Here is a 20,965-nt window from a genome sequence, read left to right on the forward strand (position 1 = left end):
CTATAGTAGACGACCATGTGGGCCATCTACTCTATAGTAGACGACCCTGTGGGCCATCTACTCTATAGTAGACGACCCTGTGGGCCATCTACTTTACAGTAGACGACCCTATGGGCCATCTACTCTACAGTAGACGACCCTGTGGGCCATCTACTCTACAGTAGACGACCCTGTGGGCCATCTACTCTACAGTAGACGACCATGTGGGCCATCTACTCTATAGTAGACGACCCTGTGGGCCATCTACTCTACAGTAGACGACCCTGTGGGCCATCTACTTTACAGTAGACGACCCTATGGGCCATCTACTCTACAGTAGACGACCCTGTGGGCCATCTACTCTACAGTAGACGACCCTGTGGGCCATCTACTCTACAGTAGACGACCCTGTGGGCCATCTACTCTACAGTAGGCGACCCTGTGGGCCATCTACTCCATAGTAGACAAACCTGTGGGCCATCTACTCCATAGTAGACAAACCTGTGGGCCATCTACTCCATAGTAGACGACCCTGTGGGCCATCTACTCTACAGTAGACGACCCTGTGGGCCATCTACTCTACAGTAGACGACCCTGTGGGCCATCTACTCTACAGTAGACGACCCTGTGGGCCATCTACTCTACAGTAGACGACCCTGTGGGCCATCTACTCTACAGTAGACGACCCTGTGGGCCATCTACTCTACAGTAGACGACCCTGTGGGCCATCTACTCTACAGTAGACGACCCTGTGGGCCATCTACTCTACAGTAGACGACCCTGTGGGCCATCTACTCTACAGTAGACGACCCTGTGGGCTATCTACTCTACAGTAGACGACCCTGTGGGCCATCTACTCTACAGTAGACGACCCCGTGGACCATCTACTCTACAGTAGACGACCCTGTGGGCCATCTACTCTACAGTAGACGACCCTGTGGGCCATCTACTCGACAGTAGACGACCCTGTGGGCCACCTACTCGACAGTAGACGACCCTGTGGGCCATCTACCCGACATTAGACGACTCTGTGGCCATCTACTCTATAGTAGACGACCCTGTGGGCCATCTACTCTACAGTAGGCGACCCTGTGGGCCATCTACTCTACAGTAGACGACCCTGTGGGCCATCTACTCTACAGTAGACGACCCTGTGGGCCATCTACACTACAGTAGCCGACCCTGTGGGCTATATACTCTACAGTAGACGACCCTGTGGGCCATCTTCTCTATAGTAGACGACCCTATGGGCCATCTTCTCTATAGTAGACGACCCTGTGGGCCATCTACTCTATAGTAGACGACCATGTGGGCCATCTACTCTATAGTAGACGACCATGTGGGCCATCTACTCTATAGTAGACGACCATGTGGGCCATCTACTCTATAGTAGACGACCCTGTGGGCCATCTACTCTATAGTAGACGACCCTGTGGGCCATCTACTTTACAGTAGACGACCCTATGGGCCATCTACTCTACAGTAGACGACCCTGTGGGCCATCTACTCTACAGTAGACGACCCTGTGGGCCATCTACTCTACAGTAGACGACCATGTGGGCCATCTACTCTATAGTAGACGACCCTGTGGGCCATCTACTCTACAGTAGACGACCCTGTGGGCCATCTACTTTACAGTAGACGACCCTATGGGCCATCTACTCTACAGTAGACGACCCTGTGGGCCATCTACTCTACAGTAGACGACCCTGTGGGCCATCTACTCTACAGTAGACGACCCTGTGGGCCATCTACTCTACAGTAGACGACCCTGTGGGCCATCTACTCTACAGTAGACGACCCTGTGGGCCATCTACTCTACAGTAGGCGACCCTGTGGGCCATCTACTCTAAAGAAGACGACCTATTAGGCCATCTACTCCATAGTAGACAAACCTGTGGGCCATCTACTCCATAGTAGACAAACCTGTGGGCCATCTACTCCATAGTAGACGACCCTGTGGGCCATCTACTCTACAGTAGACGACCCTGTGGGCCATCTACTCTACAGTAGACGACCCTGTGGGCCATCTACTCTACAGTAGACGACCCTGTGGGCCATCTACTCTACAGTAGACGACCCTGTGGGCCATCTACTCGACAGTAGACGACCCTGTGGGCCACCTACTCGACAGTAGACGACCCTGTGGGCCATCTACCCGACATTAGACGACTCTGTGGCCATCTACTCTATAGTAGACGACCCTGTGGGCCATCTACTCTACAGTAGACGACCCTGTGGGCCATCTACTCTACAGTAGACGACAATGTGGACCATCTATTCTTCAGTAGATGACCCTGTGGACCATTTATTCTTCAGTAGACGACCCTGTGGGCCATCTATTCTTCAGTAGAGGACCCTTTGGGCCATTTACTCTACAGTAGACGATCCTGTGGGCCATCTACTCTACAGTAGACGACCCTGTGGCCCATCTACTCTACAGTAGACGACCCTTTCGGCCATCTACTCTACTGTAGACGACCCTATGGGCCATCTTCTCTATAGTAGACGACCCTGTGGGCCATCTACTCTACAGTAGACGACCATGTGGGCCATCTACTCTATAGTAGACGACCATGTGGGCCATCTACTCTATAGTAGACGACCATGTGGCCATCTACTCTACAGTAGACGACCATGTGGGCCATCTACTCTACAGTAGGCGACCCTGTGGGCCATCTACTCTACAGTAGACGACCCTGTGGGCCATCTACTCTACAGTAGACGACCCTGTGGGCCATCTACTCTACAGTAGACGACCCTGTGGGCCATCTACACTACAGTAGCCGACCCTGTGGGCTATATACTCTACAGTAGACGACCCTGTGGGCCATCTTCTCTATAGTAGACGACCCTATGGGCCATCTTCTCTATAGTAGACGACCCTGTGGGCCATCTACTCTATAGTAGACGACCATGTGGGCCATCTACTCTATAGTAGACGACCATGTGGGCCATCTACTCTATAGTAGACGACCCTGTGGGCCATCTACTCTATAGTAGACGACCCTGTGGGCCATCTACTCTACAGTAGACGACCCTGTGGGCCATCTACTTTACAGTAGACGACCCTGTGGGCCATCTACTCTACAGTAGACGACCCTGTGGGCCATCTACTCTACAGTAGACGACCCTGTGGGCCATCTACTCTACAGTAGACGACCCTGTGGGCCATCTACTCTACAGTAGACGACCCTGTGGGCCATCTACTCTACAGTAGACGACCCTGTGGGCCATCTACTCTACAGTAGACGACCCTGTGGGCCATCTACTCTACAGTAGACGACCCTGTGGGCCATCTACTCTACAGTAGGCGACCCTGTGGGCCATCTACTCTAAAGAAGACGACCTATTAGGCCATCTACTCCATAGTAGACAAACCTGTGGGCCATCTACTCCATAGTAGACAAACCTGTGGGCCATCTACTCCATAGTAGACGACCCTGTGGGCCATCTACTCTACAGTAGACGACCCTGTGGGCCATCTAATCTACAGTAGACGACCCTGTGGGCCATCTACTCTACAGTAGACGACCCTGTGGGCCATCTACTCTACAGTAGACGACCCTGTGGGCCACCTACTCTACAGTAGACGACCCTGTGGGCCATCTACTCTACAGTAGACGACCCTGTGGGCCATCTACTCTACAGTAGACGACCCTGTGGGCCATCTACTCTACAGTAGACGACCCTGTGGGCCATCTACTCTACAGTAGACGACCCTGTGGGCCACCTACTCTACAGTAGACGACCCTGTGGGCCATCTACTCTACAGTAGACGACCCTGTGGGCCATCTACTCTACAGTAGACGACCCTGTGGGCCATCTACTCTACAGTAGACGACCCTGTGGGCCATCTACTCTACAGTAGACGACCCTGTGGGCCATCTACTCGACAGTAGACGACCCTGTGGGCCACCTACTCGACAGTAGACGCCCTGTGGGCCATCTACCCGACATTAGACGACTCTGTGGCCATCTACTCTATAGTAGACGACCCTGTGGGCCATCTACTCTACAGTAGACGACCCTGTGGGCCATCTACTCTACAGTAGACGACAATGTGGACCATCTATTCTTCAGTAGATGACCCTGTGGACCATTTATTCTTCAGTAGACGACCCTGTGGGCCATCTATTCTTCAGTAGAGGACCCTTTGGGCCATTTACTCTACTGTAGACGACCCTATGGGCCATCTTCTCTACAGTAGACGACCCTGTGGCCCATCTACTCTACAGTAGACGACCCTTTCGGCCATCTACTCTACTGTAGACGACCCTATGGGCCATCTTCTCTATAGTAGACGACCCTGTGGGCCATCTACTCTACAGTAGACGACCATGTGGGCCATCTACTCTATAGTAGACGACCATGTGGGCCATCTACTCTATAGTAGACGACCATGTGGCCATCTACTCTACAGTAGACGACCATGTGGGCCATCTACTCTACAGTAGGCGACCCTGTGGGCCATCTACTCTACAGTAGACGACCCTGTGGGCCATCTACTCTACAGTAGACGACCCTGTGGGCCATCTACTCTACAGTAGACGACCCTGTGGGCCATCTACACTACAGTAGCCGACCCTGTGGGCTATATACTCTACAGTAGACGACCCTGTGGGCCATCTTCTCTATAGTAGACGACCCTATGGGCCATCTTCTCTATAGTAGACGACCCTGTGGGCCATCTACTCTATAGTAGACGACCATGTGGGCCATCTACTCTATAGTAGACGACCATGTGGGCCATCTACTCTATAGTAGACGACCCTGTGGGCCATCTACTCTATAGTAGACGACCCTGTGGGCCATCTACTCTACAGTAGACGACCCTGTGGGCCATCTACTTTACAGTAGACGACCCTGTGGGCCATCTACTCTACAGTAGACGACCCTGTGGGCCATCTACTCTACAGTAGACGACCCTGTGGGCCATCTACTCTACAGTAGACGACCCTGTGGGCCATCTACTCTACAGTAGACGACCCTGTGGGCCATCTACTCTACAGTAGACGACCCTGTGGGCCATCTACTCTACAGTAGACGACCCTGTGGGCCATCTACTCTACAGTAGGCGACCCTGTGGGCCATCTACTCTAAAGAAGACGACCTATTAGGCCATCTACTCCATAGTAGACAAACCTGTGGGCCATCTACTCCATAGTAGACAAACCTGTGGGCCATCTACTCCATAGTAGACGACCCTGTGGGCCATCTACTCTACAGTAGACGACCCTGTGGGCCATCTACTCTACAGTAGACGACCCTGTGGGCCATCTACTCTACAGTAGACGACCCTGTGGGCCATCTACTCTACAGTAGACGACCCTGTGGGCCACCTACTCTACAGTAGACGACCCTGTGGGCCATCTACTCTACAGTAGGCGACCCTGTGGGCCATCTACTCTACAGTAGACGACCCTGTGGGCCATCTACTCTTCAGAAGGCGATCCTGTGGGCCATCTACTCTAAAGAAGACGACCTAGTAGGCCATCTACTCCATAGTAGACAGACCTGTGGGCCATCTACTCCATAGTAGACAAACCTGTGGGCCATCTACTCCACAGTAGACGACCCTGTGGGCCATCTACTCTATAGTCGACGATCCTGTTGGCCATCTACTCCACAGTAGACAAACTGGCGACCATCTACTCCTCAGTGGACGACCCTGTAGGCCTTCTACTCTTCAGAAGACAATCCTGTGGGCCATCTACTCTAAAGAAGACGACCCTGTGGGCCATCTACTCCACAGTGGACGACCCTGTGGGCCATCTATTCTAAAGAAGACGACCCTGTGGGTCATCTACTCCATAGTAGACAAACGTGTGGGCCATCTACTCCACAGTAGACGATCCTGTGGGCCATCTACTCTACAGTAGACGACCCTGTGGGCCATATACTCTACAGTAGATGACCCTGTGGGCCTTCTACTCTTCAGAAGACAATCCTGTGGGTCATCTACTCTAAAGAAGACGACCCTGTGGGCCATCTACTCCACAGTGGACGACCCTGTGGGCCATCTATTCTAAAGAAGACGACCCTGTGGGCCATCTACTCTACAGTGGACGATCCTGTGGGCCATCTACTCTACAGTAGACAACCCTGTGGGACATCTACCCTACCCACCAGACTTCCACCAGAAGGTCATCTGAGGCGATCATCCGCTCAGGTCTGGATTGTTCGCGTGCCTTCAAAACGACGGGTGACAGTGCTTCTGCCAGTGGCTTCTTTTAGAGGTCATCAGGTTAGGTCCCCTCTGTCTAGCAAGAGATCAACTTCGCGTATGAAGTCAAGCGATTTGCCAGACTGACAACCCAGCATTATCTTAGAAATTGGCGGTGGATTCTCAGAAGACGGTACTCTCTTCACACACGCCTGCTGTGGTTTGATCGACTTCGCTTGCTTAAAGGTTGATGGTCTGTCAGTCACTTGGCTGGACTTGTTAGGAGCCAACTACCTCCAGAACACTTTTCCTCAGCAGCTTTTGTGACAGTCCTAGACGAAGCAGACACACTAGGTAAGACCTTGTGTGGCTGGTGCGTATGCACCTGTTACTTCGGCTTCTCCGACTACGGAACGGTAGAACCTAGTCCTACATGGTCACCTCAAACAATTGGCAGTTAGATGTGGCTATATTTACTGAAACCCCATGGAGTGGTTAATAAAAATCTCTGATTATTGCATACAAGAGGGCGGTTGTTCTCCCTGAATAAAAGGGATCTGCTACTCCCTTACAAATAGCAGCCTCTCACAGGGTCCCCCTTTTCCTTGATATCGAACTTAAATTGCCTCTATTTTCATCAAAATCAATTATTTCATGTTTTCTCTTTACTTTCTCTTTCAGAGTTCACCCGAACGTTGTCTCAAATCATTGGAATTCATTGAATGGGATGTCCATAAAGCGATTAAAATCATAAAACTGCAAAATATTTTAAAGGATATTGAAATGACATTTGCCGAAACTGTGGAATATCTGTTGAAATACGACTGGGATTTGCATACCACAGCGAGACGTCTCAAAAGTTTAAAGACTTGAATACAAAATATTGAAATTTTCAAATCCTTATTTACATAATAATTAAGTAGCAACAGCACTCACAACCACACACATTTTTATAAAAAGAAAACGTTAATAACGTCTCTTTCGAGTAATTATTTAACACATAAAATGCATGCATTTCTATTTGTCTATCTTTTTGTAAGCTTTTCTAGTATTTATTAAGAACCAAAAACAAAACCCCTAATTTTTGTACTTATTAATTATTGCATCTAATAGGTTTCACTGATCCATTGATAATTTAATATTACTTTCCAAGAAGTAATTAATCTCTTTTTTTTTTTGTTTAATTGTTTTTAGAAAACACCACCCATATACACACACCCACACATGCATATAAAATCTAATAACATTGCATCTTAAGTTAATTTATATATTTTTTTAAATTAATATTTAATGTCGAAAAAAAACAGCAAAAAAATGCGAACAAATTAGAAACCACAAGTGCCTTTGTAACCGGATGATCTTATAAAGAACAAAAAATAAACACCATTTTTTATTAATAAATAAATTTATTTAAAACTTTAAAAATAAATCTTGTTTTTATTATCAAAAAAGGGAATATATTTTTAATTTCTCCCTTTGCGAGTTATTGGTAGGTATTTGAAAGAAACTTTGCAATGAAAATTTTCCGTCCAAACTTGTCGAAATATTCAAAAGCTTGATTCAAAAGGCTTATGCAGTTCATATAACCAAGCCTGGCAAATCTATGCTATACCAAAGTCTTATCGAGCAATTAGTGTGAGAATGATTCTTAACAAAAGTTATGGAAGATACAGGGGATACATATCAGGATAAAGGGTAAGTTCCCAAAGGCTATCTTAAAATAGAGCCAACTTCCATATGTTAAAGGAACATCAGTGGAAAGCGGAGTACATGATGTAGTACAGCACAAAATATTTTCCAAATTGTCTGCGCTAAGGAACGACACTTCACGATCAGATAAGATAACCTTGTTGAACTCTTTGGTTTGCTAAAGTAAGTGCGACGCAGTGGAAGAATATCCAAACCTGACAGAGTATCAGCTGGGAAACTTACTGAGAAATTAATAGTTAAATTCCTCAACATCCGTTTTATCTGCCCCTTTGGCTCCACTAAGGACAATAACGATCAAATTAAAGATATATAAAGTTCGGCCGGGACAAACTTTTCGTACTCTCCACCATGAAATATTCTGAGGTAATATGGAATAATTAGTTTTCTTTCTGTTTCTATGCCCACAATTTTAGGTTGGGAAGTTATTAGCCACAAGGAACCCTAAATGGCAAATTATACCCGAAATCGGATGGTACAGTTATAGTGGATCTATAGAAAAACGTGGACCTATGTCCACAATTTTTAGTGGATAAGTATTTGGACCACTTCGGATCTTAAATGACAATTTATAGCAAATTCGCTCTGAAAATGCAACTAAGACTGTCAAACAACGAGAAATTGGGTTGTTGTTGTAGCAGATTCTACAAGTACATGTAAATCTTTATTTTATTGATTCGGCTCTGCCTCCAGCTCCATGTTCAGAAAGGACGCCACCTGAATAGGATTAGTCCAAAGAGGAGAGGTGCCACATGCTGGGCAGATATTCCACGTGCCATCAATCCTGGTCCAGTAAGAATTGAGGCGGCTGCACCAACCAGATCTAAGTTGTGCCAACAGGACTCTCGTTTGTCTTGGCAGCTGTTGTTCTTCCGCTGCCACGGGTGGTGGATGATCTTCGAGGACGATATTCACACTGTAGGCTGCCAGAGCCTCTGCAACCGCATCAGTGTGAATGTCTCTTAAACCTGTCTGGTATGCACGTTGATCTAGAGGTTCTCTTTTATATCTTTGGACCTCTCTCTAGATCTCTATAATCCTCTCTAACTCGCTTGGGGGTACAGGCATATCCACCATATGGTGATTTGGGTGGTCTTGCCTATAGCATCCAAGCAAGTACTGCATCGTCAACATCCTGTTGTGACAACGCACAGGAAGGTAAATGGTCCACTGCCGACATGAGGTGACACCCTGTAGCTGTTCTCAGGACAGCATTCTGACAGATTTGTAGTTTATCCCATTGCGTATCACTTACGTTAGCAAACCACGCTGGCGCCGCATAACTTACCACAGACCGACCTATCGCGTTGTATGTGGTTAACAAGGTGTCTTTATCTGCACCCCAAGTGCTGCCGGCTAGGGACTTGAGGACCTTGTTTCTTAGCTTATCGCAGATAACTGTAGTATGCTGGGACGACTTATACATGCTATCGAATGTGACCCCTTGGACTTTGGGGTAGTTTGTGGTCGGAATAACTGCACCGTCGACCTGCACATTCAGTGGGAGCTTCATTTGCGCCGTCCATGTGGTGAACAGTGTGGCTGTTGACTTAGTGGTGGATATTTTCATATTCCTCGGGTGGAAAAACTCTACCTGACGCCATGAGTGTACAATCATCTGCGTACGTAATTAACTCAATTCCGTCGGGAGGGCGTGGAATTGCAGAGAGGTAGAGGTTAAAAAGTTCCGGAGATATCACCCCTCCTTGGGGAACTCCCTGCTTCACTCTACGGGGTTTGGACTTCCTGTCTCTGAATTCCACGTATGACTGGCGACCACACAAATAGTTGATGACCCAGCGTTTCAGACAAGGCCGGAGGGTAGTATTCTCGATATCCCCGAACAGCCTAGCATGGCTGACCGTATCAAACGCTTTGGTCAGATCCAATGCTACCATCACTGTTCTGTGACATGGTTTGTCCTGGTTGAGTCCTCGTCCAATATATGTGGAAATGACATGCAGTGCTGTTGTGGTACTGTGCTGCCTCCGGAACCCGTGTTGATGATCTGCAACTGGATAACACGTTCTGATGCTGGGCAGGAGTAATGTCAGGTTTCAGCAGCGGGACCACCCTGCGGATCTGTCACAGCTACGTCGTTAAACGTGACAGATGTCCGATCGTCTCTCCTACCAGGGTTCGATAGCGCCTTAACCGTTGTCCACAATTTATTACAGCCGGCTCCAATGTTGCAGCACTTCAGATGTTCTAGCCACTTTTTCTGCTTGTGTTCACTGACTAATCTATTGACTTCCATTGTCAGTTCCCTGACTCCGGGGTCGTTAGGGTTCGTGCTGCGAAGCTCATCACGCTCATTAGCTAATCCCATCGTCTCTGCTGGGAAATTGGGTCTTATTTCAGGTATTCGACCAGCAGGGATAAAGCCATCGGCTGCAGCAGTAATGATGTCTCGGAACTTCCTCTTTGCTACCCGAACATCAGGGGGCTGGGCAGTTCTCTGAAGCGTTGATTAGTGAACTCTCTGAAACCTTGTCAATCCGCTTTTCCATGATTAATGAAAGTGCGGCGTTCAGAGTTTATGAAGTCTGGTGGTCTGTTTATGGAAGGTCAGGCCTGAACAGTTCCTGAAATGCACCCATCCTCGGCACCCGTTGCATCTCATTGACACCGACCTTTGGTGGATGAGACGTTGACAAACGGTGCAAAACCATGGCCCGGGGTTACTTTCAATCCCGGCACGGACGAAAAGAATCCGGAGCAGGCATTCCAGGACATCCCGCTCCCAAAATAAAAATAAAGACGAACACGAACAAGTAGTTGCTGAGGTGACGGCCCCTGGCCGAGAAGATGATTCCTCGGATCAATCCGGTACATAGAACCGGACGTAGCGGGATTGTTGCAGTTCTTCATGCAGAAAAACAAAAATGCTGGATCGAGATCCAAACAGTATCATAATCAGAGGGATTAAACCACGATGTCAATGGACAATCTTGAAGTTTAAGTCCTCCTAGACAAAGCTATAACTTTTGCATTCCTCGTTAACTTTTTTGCACAAGCAACTCCAACGACCGATTTGACATATAACAAATTTAGTACGCGGGGGCTTAAACCATTTTTCTGTTTTTTTTTTTTTTTTGATTTTCTGTCTGACAGAAAAAGATAATGTTGATTTCAAAATAAAATTTTATTTACCCAAATAAACAGCCAAAAAGAACTTTATCGCGTATTTACCTTGTATTTACCCAAGTTCTGTTCGAAATTATTGAAATTTATACTAATATTGCAGAAAGAGTTTTTTGGATATTGGGCATGGGCTTCTAAAATACTGAGGTGTTATTATTGGTGAAATTGAAAACCGAATATTTTTGACACTCACTGTATATCAAATTCGAAGATTAAAAATGACTTCTCAGATCCTGTAGTTTTATTTGAATCGAGTTGTTCTTTGGGTATTGATAATAGTGTATGTATGTATGTATATTTATTATTGACAAATGATATATGTATGTCTTAAAATTGTTGCACTTATGTATGTATAGTTTAGTACGGATAGTTTAGAATTGAATACCATAATTTCCCGTAAATTGGACTGACAGTTCCAAAAATCACTTATTCCCCAAAAACACATAAAAAGAGGGGCTTTAATCCAACACATCATTTGGAAACGATTTACGGCTTGTAGGCCGTGTGTTCCCCAATGCATATATTATTTTTGAGAAATTCGTATTTCCCAATATGAATGTGGCCAAAGTACAATAAAAACATATGCGGATGTGATTGTTACAATAGTTATAGGTTGTGTTTCCGATTTCAGCGATATAATATCCGAAAACTTTTACTTCAATAACCAAATAAACTATTTATACCCTACACCACTATGTGGGGAGGGTATTATAAGTTGGTTTTGGCCAAAAAGTTTGTAACTCATCGAAATAATGGTCGTAGACCCATACTTATATATATCAAAATGAATGTCTCGACGAGCTGAGTCGATCTGGCTATGTGTGTCCGTCCGTCAGTCCGTCCGTCCGTCCGTCTGTCCGTCTGTCCATCTAAACCTTGTAATCACGCTACAGGCCGCAATTTTGATCGGATCGTCACGAAATTTTGGATGTTTATGAGGGTCCCGGAGGGGAAGAAGCCTATTGATTTTGGTGATGGTCGGATAATTTTTAGGGGTCGGAAAGGGCAAAAAACTTAAGTGGATAAAAAGACAACGTTTTTTTCCAAAGCCAATATCTCAGCTTCTATATGGGGTATACCAAAAGCAAAACCTGACAATAAAAGCAGAAAGTATCACCTTTCTAATGATGTAAAGTAGGTGCTCGTAGGTGATCAAACAACGAAGATATCGCAATAGTAGCAATTAAAACCCCAATTTTCATTTTTGCGATTTTAATTATATTGACAAATATCACAGCTTTGGTTGAAAATTTTCCAAAAGCAAAGCCTGACTATGAAAGTAGAAGATCCCGTCTTTACAATGATGCAAACTAGGTCGGCGTAGGTAACCAAATAACGGAGATATCGCAATAGTCGGTAATACATCCCATTTTTCTATTTTTTTAGAAATCACGCTACAGGTCACAATATTGATCGGATCGCCAAGAAAATTTCAGGGTTAATGGGGGTCTCACAGATGAAGAAGCATATTGATTTTGGTGATGGTCGGATAATATTTAGGGGTCGGAATGGGCAAACACTTATTTGGAGAAAAGTCAACATTTTATTTCAAAGCCAATATCTCTGTTTCTTTAAGAGGTATATCAAAAGCAAAACCTGATAAGGAAAGTAGAAAATATCACCTTTACAACGATGTAAATTAGGTTGTCATAGGTGACCAAATAGCAGAGATATGGCAATAGTCGATAATGCATCCCATTTCCGATTTTTTTGTAATCACGCCACAGGTCGCAATTTTAATCGGATCGTCACGAAAGTTTAGGGGTTAATGGGGGTCCCACAGAGGAAGAAGCCTACTGATTTTAATGATGGTCGGATAATATTCAAGGGTCGGAATGGGAAAAAACTTATTTGGAGAAAAGGTCTACGTTTTATTTCAAAGCCAATATCTCTGTTTCTTTAAGAGGTATATCAAAAGCAAAACCTGACAAGGAAAGTAGAAAATATCACCTTTACAACGATGTAAAGTAGGTTGTCGTAGCTACTCAAACAACAGAGATATCGCAATAGTCGGTAATGCATCCCATTTTCCGATTTGTTTGTAATCACGCTACAGGTCGCAATTTTAATCGGATCGTCACGAATTTTTTGGGAGTTGATGCGGGTCCCACATTGGAAGAAGCCTATTGATTTTGGTGATAGCCGGATAATATTTAGGGGTCGGAATGGGGAAAAACTCATTTGGAGACAAATTCAAAGTGTTATTCTTTGTGAATATATTGGCTTCTAGTAGGGGTATTCCAACGACAAAGCCTGTCAATGGAAGAAGAAAATATTACCTTTACATTGGTGTAAAGCAGTTGGCGAAGGTGGTCAAACAAGGGAGAACCCACAATAGTCGGTAATGCATCCAATTCTTCCATTTTTTTGCAATCAAGCTACAGGTCGTAATTTTGATCGGATGGTCACGAAATTTTGGTTGCTTATGGGGGTCCCAGAGACAAAGAGGCATATTATTTTGGTGGTAGTCGGTTTATATTTCCTAAAAGAAATGTTTACCAGTGAAAAGCTTATGCACAGGGGTAGTGGTGTAGGGTATCACATGGTCGGCCCCGTCCCGACTATAGCCTTTGCTCACTTGTTTTTTTACTAAAATAAGAATGAAGGCTCCTAAAATTATAAAATATTACAGTTATTTCTTTACATATTTAGTCCAACATAATAACAAATCACCTGGGTAATTATGGAAGAGATTGTTCCATTTTAACGGATTTTACAGCTTCGCAAAGTTAAATCTTAATAAAGTTTTTCCAATTCTGTTGTCAGTTACAGCAGCTGTAGACGATGTCGACTGATTCTTTTTTACTTTCATTTTTCTTTGTACCTTTCCATTTTGCAGTAGTATAGATCAACTTGCAGGTTTCTTTACAGTTGAATTTGCAAATAAAACTATTTATTTGTTGGTTACTTTATTGGTTTCCTGTTAATTTTTAAATTAATTCACTTGCTTCTTCTTCTTTTTCTTCAGAAATGATAGAATGATAACACAATTTCTATCAATGAATGTGGCAACATTTTATGTTATCAAGTTGGCAACATCAATTGCGGTACACTGAGTTGGCAACATTTATTGGTGCAACAACGACAACAGAAAGTAAAACAACTACTCGTAAGAGGAAATAAATACAAAAATAATTATATTTGCCTACATTTTTCTACAACCATCAAAACGGAAATAAAAATAAAGTAAATTCTTTTAAAATCAACAAATGTTTTATACAAAAAAATATTATAACGTGAATCAGTTCAATCGGCATTTTTAGCAACATAAACAAATATGCAAGTCGACATATAAATGGGGAGTGTAAAGCTATTTTTCAGCGAGAATTGCAACATAAAAAGGAAGGAAGAGAAAATACAAAAAATACCTTTGCAATACAGTGGCGTACATAAGTGGGGTTAATTGATTGCTGGAAAAAAAGAGTAAAAATGTGAGTTGGAGCACAGCCTTGATTGAATGTGTTTGTGTGGAGGTGAAAATAAATTAAATGATCTCAATAAGAAAATTAATAAAATGATTTTTGAGTATCTCATGCTCAGAGAATAACGGTAAGCCCCAAAATAAAAAAGGCGCTCTTCGGTGTGCGTTGCTCCCCACATGAACAAATATAAATAGGAGAGAGCTCCACCACAAATAGACAGAGAGAAAAAAATGCTCCTCATTAAAAAATAAAATATTTTGGTGAAATAGAGAGCTCCACCACACTGAAATATTGCTCGAGAGCGAGAGATAATAATTGTTGCTTTATTTTTGGGGAGACTTTCGAATTGCTTGCTTGCTTGCTGGTTGTATGCTGCAACTGAGTTGAGTTGGAGCCATTTAACGTACAACATCTCGGTTGTCGCTTGTTTTCTCGTTCATTTTTGTGCATATTGCCGTTGGATCTTTAGCACGACGCGTGTGTTTTTCTTCGCCGCTGAAATATATTTTTTGCGCTTACTTGAATTTTTTTACACAATTTTCTCCTAATAATATCTCGAGTGTCCAACGAATATCTATCTGAATATCTTCTAGCCTGTGTAGTACGACGACTACTGCTGTTGTGTGTTGTTGATTGTGTCGCGCGGCGTCTTGTGTTAAGAAAAGTAAAAACGCACAGTCCCCCCTAGAAAACAAAAAACACTTGTACATCGAAACACGAATCCCATATTTTTTAGTAAGTAACAAACGAACGTTGTCGTCAAACGATCAGCGCTACTGTAAAACTTGAGAAATTTTGAAAAAATAAAATCAAAACCTATTTGCAACCTGCCAGGTCACTTTGTGTGTCCCCACAAAAAGAAAATAATAAAAACAAATAACTGTTGAAGAATTGTAAAACTAGAAAAACGAAACGACAACAATAAAGTGCCAAGTTAAAAAAACAAGTTAAAAATAACTTAAAAAATACAATAAATTTTTTGTGCATTTAAATAAAAACAAAAAACGACCAAATATAAAAAAACGATTTTTTTGCTTTTAAAAGAATCTATTTTCTACAACTACTTCTCTACTACATTCATCTCTATCTACAGTGCTCTTCAGCTAAAAATAACCACAACAACAAATTTTTGTCTTCTATTGTCATTCTTCGTAGTTTATGGCCGAAAGTAAAGGAAGCATGTTGGCGAAATCTGTACAAAAACACGCTGGACGTGCCAAGGAAAAGGTAAGTTTCTGTGAAATGCAATGCACCTTCTTCATTGTCGATTTTCTTCTACATTTCCCCAACAGTAGCAGCAAGCAACAACAACAACAGTCGGTCGGTTACGCATATTTTATTGTGTGATTTAACTTGTTTCTGGGAGGGAGGTGGTAGAGTGGTGAGAGCTGGTTGTCACCTTCTTACATTGTTTGGTTGTGTTATGTTGGCTCTTGCTCTGCATTGACCATTGACTGACAACAAACTACTGCATTTACTGCATTGTAATTCTACTAATCTCCAACAAGAACAACAACAAATGACAAAAATAACACAATGCATTTCTCCCAACAAGAAACTGTGTTGCTTGTTATGTTGCCTCCTCTCGGAGTTGTTGCTGTTGTTGTTGTTGCAACAAACCATTCTTGTATTGTTGTAAGTAACTGTTGGATACAATAACAGAGATGGGAGTATGAGAATTTTAGTTGAGGTAAAAACCCGCCTTCATGTGTCTTCATGCAACTGCTGATATAGGGGGTTATCATGGACGGCAATTCCCTGTGAATTTTTTCACTTTCTCCCTTAAGTTGCAACGGCGGAAAAACAAAACTCGGCTTAAGTCTCGTTTAGGGGCACCTCTCGGATCGGGCTGAAATTTTCACCATAGGTAGTCCTTGGGACCCTGATCACAACTATATGTATCTTTCCCGGGGAAGTCCATACTTCCCGAGATATGGGTCTTGACATTTCGGGAAAGTCCTACTTTAACACCATTACTTTATTTATGGGCAATTCTCGGATCGGGCTGAAATTTTCAACATAGGTAGTCCTTGGGACCCTGATCACAACGATATGTAACTTTTTCGGGGGAAGTACATACATACTTCCCGAGATTTAAGTAGTATGGTAAAAATTTCATCGGAGATGTGCCCCTAAACGAGACTTGTTCCCAAAACTCACGGGAAAATTTCATTCATGATAACGCCCATAGTAAATAAGGAAAGAATAAATGAATAAGTGTTCGCCAAAGACGAATATGCCCGATTTAATTCTTATTGCCTTCCGATTGGATTGTACATTTCTATTGGAAGAAGAGAGATTTGTTTGTATCAATGAGATAGGTACGTTCATTGTTCTATAAAACAATCGAACATTAGGAACATTGTATTGGATTTTGTTAATCCGGTGGATTTACAGTATTGGCCAAAACTTAAGCAGCCCCTTAGTACATTTTTAAATGATAATTTTTTAACAAAGGTATAAATTTATTTTTATTCATATCTTTTTATTGAAAACACATAAATTTAAGGGTTATGGTCAGTTACAAATTTTACAAAATCAAAAAACACATAATGACGGCATAGAGATCGTGATGTATGCGGATGATTGTATGATCTTGGCGTCGGTTCCTATCGTCGATGACATACGTATGTGATAGGTTAAATGTCTACATAGCTGACCTAGTGCAGTTCTTCCTTCTGAGGAATATGAAAATATCCGACGCTAAATCCACAGCCACGCTGTTCACCACATGGACCACTGAGATGAGGCTCCCACTGAACATATTGGTCGATGGTGCACTGATTCCGACCACTAACTACCCCAAAATATTGGGTGTAACGGTCGATAGCATGTTCAAGTTGTCCGCGCATGCCACAGCTATTTGCAATAAGATCAGAAGTAGGAACAAGGTTCTCAAGTCGCTGGCCGGCAGCACTTGAGGTGCTGATAAAGAAACCTTGTTGACCACCTACAATACAATAGGCCGGTCTGTGGTAAGCTATGCGGCGCTAGCGTGGTCCGCAAAGGTTAGCGCATCGCAGTGGAAGAAGATTTAAACCTGCCAGAATGCCGCCCTGGGGACTGCATCAGGGTGACTCCTCATGACACCAGTGGACCATCTTCATGAGGAGGCGAAGGTTTTACCGGTGCGTCAGCACAATAAGATGTTGTGGATGCAGTACCTGCTTGCGTGTTACCGCAGTGAGCATTCCTGTCACGATTTAATTGACAGGCTCTCCCCACCCAGGCACGTCAGGAGAGACCTTCATGATCTAGAGAGAGGTCCAAAGGTATAAAAGAGAACCACTAGATCAACGAGCCTATCAGGCAGGCTTGAATCGCATTCACACCAACATGGTTGCGCAAGCAGTGCGAAGATACAGTGTGAATGCCGTACTTGGAGTTCATCCCCCCATCGCAGCAGAAGAACGCCAGCTGCCAAGGTAAAACACGAGTGGTTTTAGCTCAGTTATGATCCGGACGATGCAGCCACTTCAATTCGTATTGGGCCAGCATTGACGCCACGATACCCAACATATGCCCAGCATGTGGATTGGGACCACACGATGCTCTGCAATCATTCAACTGCCAAGCTAACCCCACTCACCTGTCTCCTCATTCTTTATGGACGCAACCAGTCCAGGTTGCAGAATTCTTGAGTCTGGATACAGAGGAACTTGATATCTGAAATAATACAACAACAAAATCGACAATTTTTTATACCCTCAGCATTTATGCTAACGAGGATATATACACTTTCATACGGGCAAAATTTGCCTCATCGAAATATTGATTTTAGAACCCAAATATGTTTGGACGAAATGTGTTTCAGATAATTTGGAGTTGATTTAGCAATGTCCGTCCGTCTGTCTGGCTGGCTGGAGTGCACGATAACTCTCGAACGGATCAACCGATTCGGTACAAAATTTGGCTTTCGTAATATTTTGTACAAACTTAGTTTAAGTTCGAAGATGGGTTATATCGGTCCACTCTTTCCGGTACCTCCTTCGGAAATTTTGTGCGTACCATAACTCTTGAAGGGAGTAACTGATTTGGTCCATACTTTGCAGATCGTGAAATTTCTACTAGACTTAGATGAGGTTCCAATATGGACTCAATCCGTCCACTCCTTCAGGTACCTCGCACACAAAATTTCGGAAAAGTTCAGATTAGGACCTTTTCACGAATCGCTTTGATTTTTGTTGTTGCAACTTGTATTCACTGCCCCCCATATAACGATATAAGTTTCATTAGGGGCAAGTCCATACTTCCTGAGAAAATAGCCTGAAAGTTACAAAAAACCCTATGACACCGTGTGTAGTGGTTGTAGCGCAAGATAACTCTCGAACGGATCTGCTGATTCGGTCCACAATTTGGTCTTCGTAATATTTTGTGCAAACATAGTTTATGTTCGAAGATAAGCCATATAGGTTCACTCCTTCAGGTACCCCCTCCGCAAAAGTTCAAAAATGTCGGAAAAATTGTTCGTACGATAACTGTTGATGGCAGTAACCGATTTGATCCATACTTTACACATCCTAAAATATCTACCAGATATAGATCAGGTTCGAATATGGACTATATTTGTCCACTCCTCCGGGTATCTCCCACACAAAATTTTGGATAAGTTCACTTTAAGACCTGCTCTCGAATCACATTGATTTTAGTTGAAGCAACTTGCATTCGCTGCTTCAATTACGGCAGTAGAAGTTTTTTTTCAGGGGTAAGCCCATACTTCTTGAGAAAACAGCCCAAAAGTTGTTAAAAACCCCAATGGCACCATATGTAGTGGCTGGAGGGCTCGAACCGAATGCAGCGTTCGTCCACACTTTGGGTATTGTAATATTTCTTCGAATAATAGATGAAATTCGAAAGTGGTGCTTACAGGTCCACTCCTTCCGGTACCTCCCCCACAAAAGTTGGAAAATATTCGCTAAAATGGTACGCGCGATTTCGTAGAGGCGTAACAACCGATTGTCCAAACTCTGGATCTCTTAATATTGTCGAAACTTTGTTTATGATCAAATTTGGGACCTATCTGACCAATCCTTGTGGTACCACCCACACAAATTTTCAAAATTTTTGTGGGGTTCGAGGATCATTTGGACATTTTTAGCGAAGTTTTTCCTTGTGGCCCTGTTTACAGCGATATTATGTTCTTCGTAGGCTAGTGTGGTAAAAAGCCCCATCTATCGATATCCCAGCAAATTTTTGAACCCAAAATTTTGAAAACCCCCTAAATACATACATATTTTTTTTGGCAAATTCACCAATGCATCTACCTTACCAGCAAAACAAATGTCTGATGTCCGACACATCGGAACGATTTCGGAAGCAAAATCGTTCAGATTTCGTTCCAATTTCTAAACGATTTTTCGAAGGGAAATTCGTTCAGATTTCGGAGAAAATGTCGGAAGTAAATTTCCCTTCGAATATGCTAATGTTTTTCTTCCGATTTCGGTAAGAATTCGAATCGATATGTCGGAAACAAATTTCCCTTTGCACAGCAACCACCTTTTGTATATATCTAACAAGAAACATTTTAGTTTGTTGTCGAAAATCAAAATAGTTGGTTATAAAATTCGCATATACAATTTTGAAATATTTTAAATATAAATGCAACATATAATAATCGAAGGTAGTGCTGATAGACTCAGCAAATTCGTACACAAGGTTTACATTGTTCTACCATAACTACAAAATGATAACAGTGAAAATCATTAGATACGTTTGAAATTACAATCTTCCAATAAAAAAAGAAAAATTTATCAATAAAAAAGAGGCGTCAGAGAAAATTTTTTTCCTTCTATATTCATACATTATTCCAAAACCGTTCAGAAATCTTTACGAAGATTCGCAAGATACATCAGATTTTCATACGACATTATTCCGAAATCGTTCAAAAATCTGTACGAAAATTCGGAGGAAAAAAATTCGAATTCCGAATTTCCCAAGGATTTTGTTCCGATTTCGTTCCGAATTCTGACTGAAATCGATCCGATTTCGCTCCGACATTTCGTTCCGAAATTATGTTAACCACTTCATACAACTTTCGTTAAGATATCGTTACGATTTCGGATTCGAAATCGGATGAATCGTCCTAATTTTGTTCCGATTTCGTTACGATGTCGGTACGATTGGTTTGCTGGGTTGTTTCTTGTGCCAGCTTGCAACTTTTTATATTTTCTAGCAACATGTTGCAAAAACAGAGTTTTATATATTAGGATTTATGCCGGATTTAAAACAAATCCACTCCATACGAGGATTTATTTTTGTATGGGAAATCTGATATATTATCGCCGGATTTAGCAAATAAATCCTGATAATGTATGGGAAATCTGATATATTATCGCCGGATTTAGCAAATAAATCCTGATAATGCGCTAAATCCGACTAATAAGGTCATATCTAAATGGCCTATTACAGAATAGTTGTCCTATAAGCCGAACTAAGAAAAGATTTCCATTCCTCTCTGTTCTTCCACTGGTTTGCTCCATCGATGCCTTGGCCTGCCAGCTCTGCGTGTACCGCCATGTGGGCCGTATTTAAATGGAAAGGAAATAAT

The 20,965-nt window shown here is 43.1% G+C and overlaps 2 protein-coding genes across 32 annotated transcripts in view; both read left to right on the forward strand.

Moving 5' to 3' along the window:
• Positions 1-7,574, forward strand: part of LOC141406766 (activated Cdc42 kinase-like) — a 96,072-nt gene extending 88,498 nt beyond the window's left edge. The window contains exon 11 of the mRNA XM_073992771.1: positions 6,827-7,574. Within this exon, the coding sequence (XP_073848872.1) occupies positions 6,827-7,018 (192 nt within the window). The 3' untranslated portion in view covers positions 7,019-7,574. The remainder of the gene's footprint in view (positions 1-6,826) is intronic.
• Positions 7,575-14,038: 6,464 nt separating this feature from the next.
• The window catches only part of Amph (amphiphysin), a 181,963-nt gene continuing 175,036 nt past the window's right edge, over positions 14,039-20,965 (forward strand). For 9 of the 31 annotated variants that reach the window (XM_073955295.1, XM_073955309.1, XM_073955304.1 and 6 more), the window contains exon 1: positions 14,777-15,645. In XM_073955295.1, the coding sequence (XP_073811396.1) occupies positions 15,577-15,645 (69 nt within the window). In that variant the 5' untranslated portion in view covers positions 14,777-15,576. Of the gene's footprint in view, positions 15,646-20,965 lie in introns of all 31 variants that reach the window. The other 22 variants (XM_073955299.1, XM_073955312.1, XM_073955308.1 and 19 more) reach the window with 8 other exon arrangements.

This window comes from Musca autumnalis, unplaced genomic scaffold (assembly GCF_047663935.1).
Source record: "Musca autumnalis isolate F117 unplaced genomic scaffold, ASM4766393v1 scaffold_5, whole genome shotgun sequence".
NCBI classification, from domain to species: Eukaryota; Metazoa; Arthropoda; class Insecta; order Diptera; family Muscidae; genus Musca; species Musca autumnalis.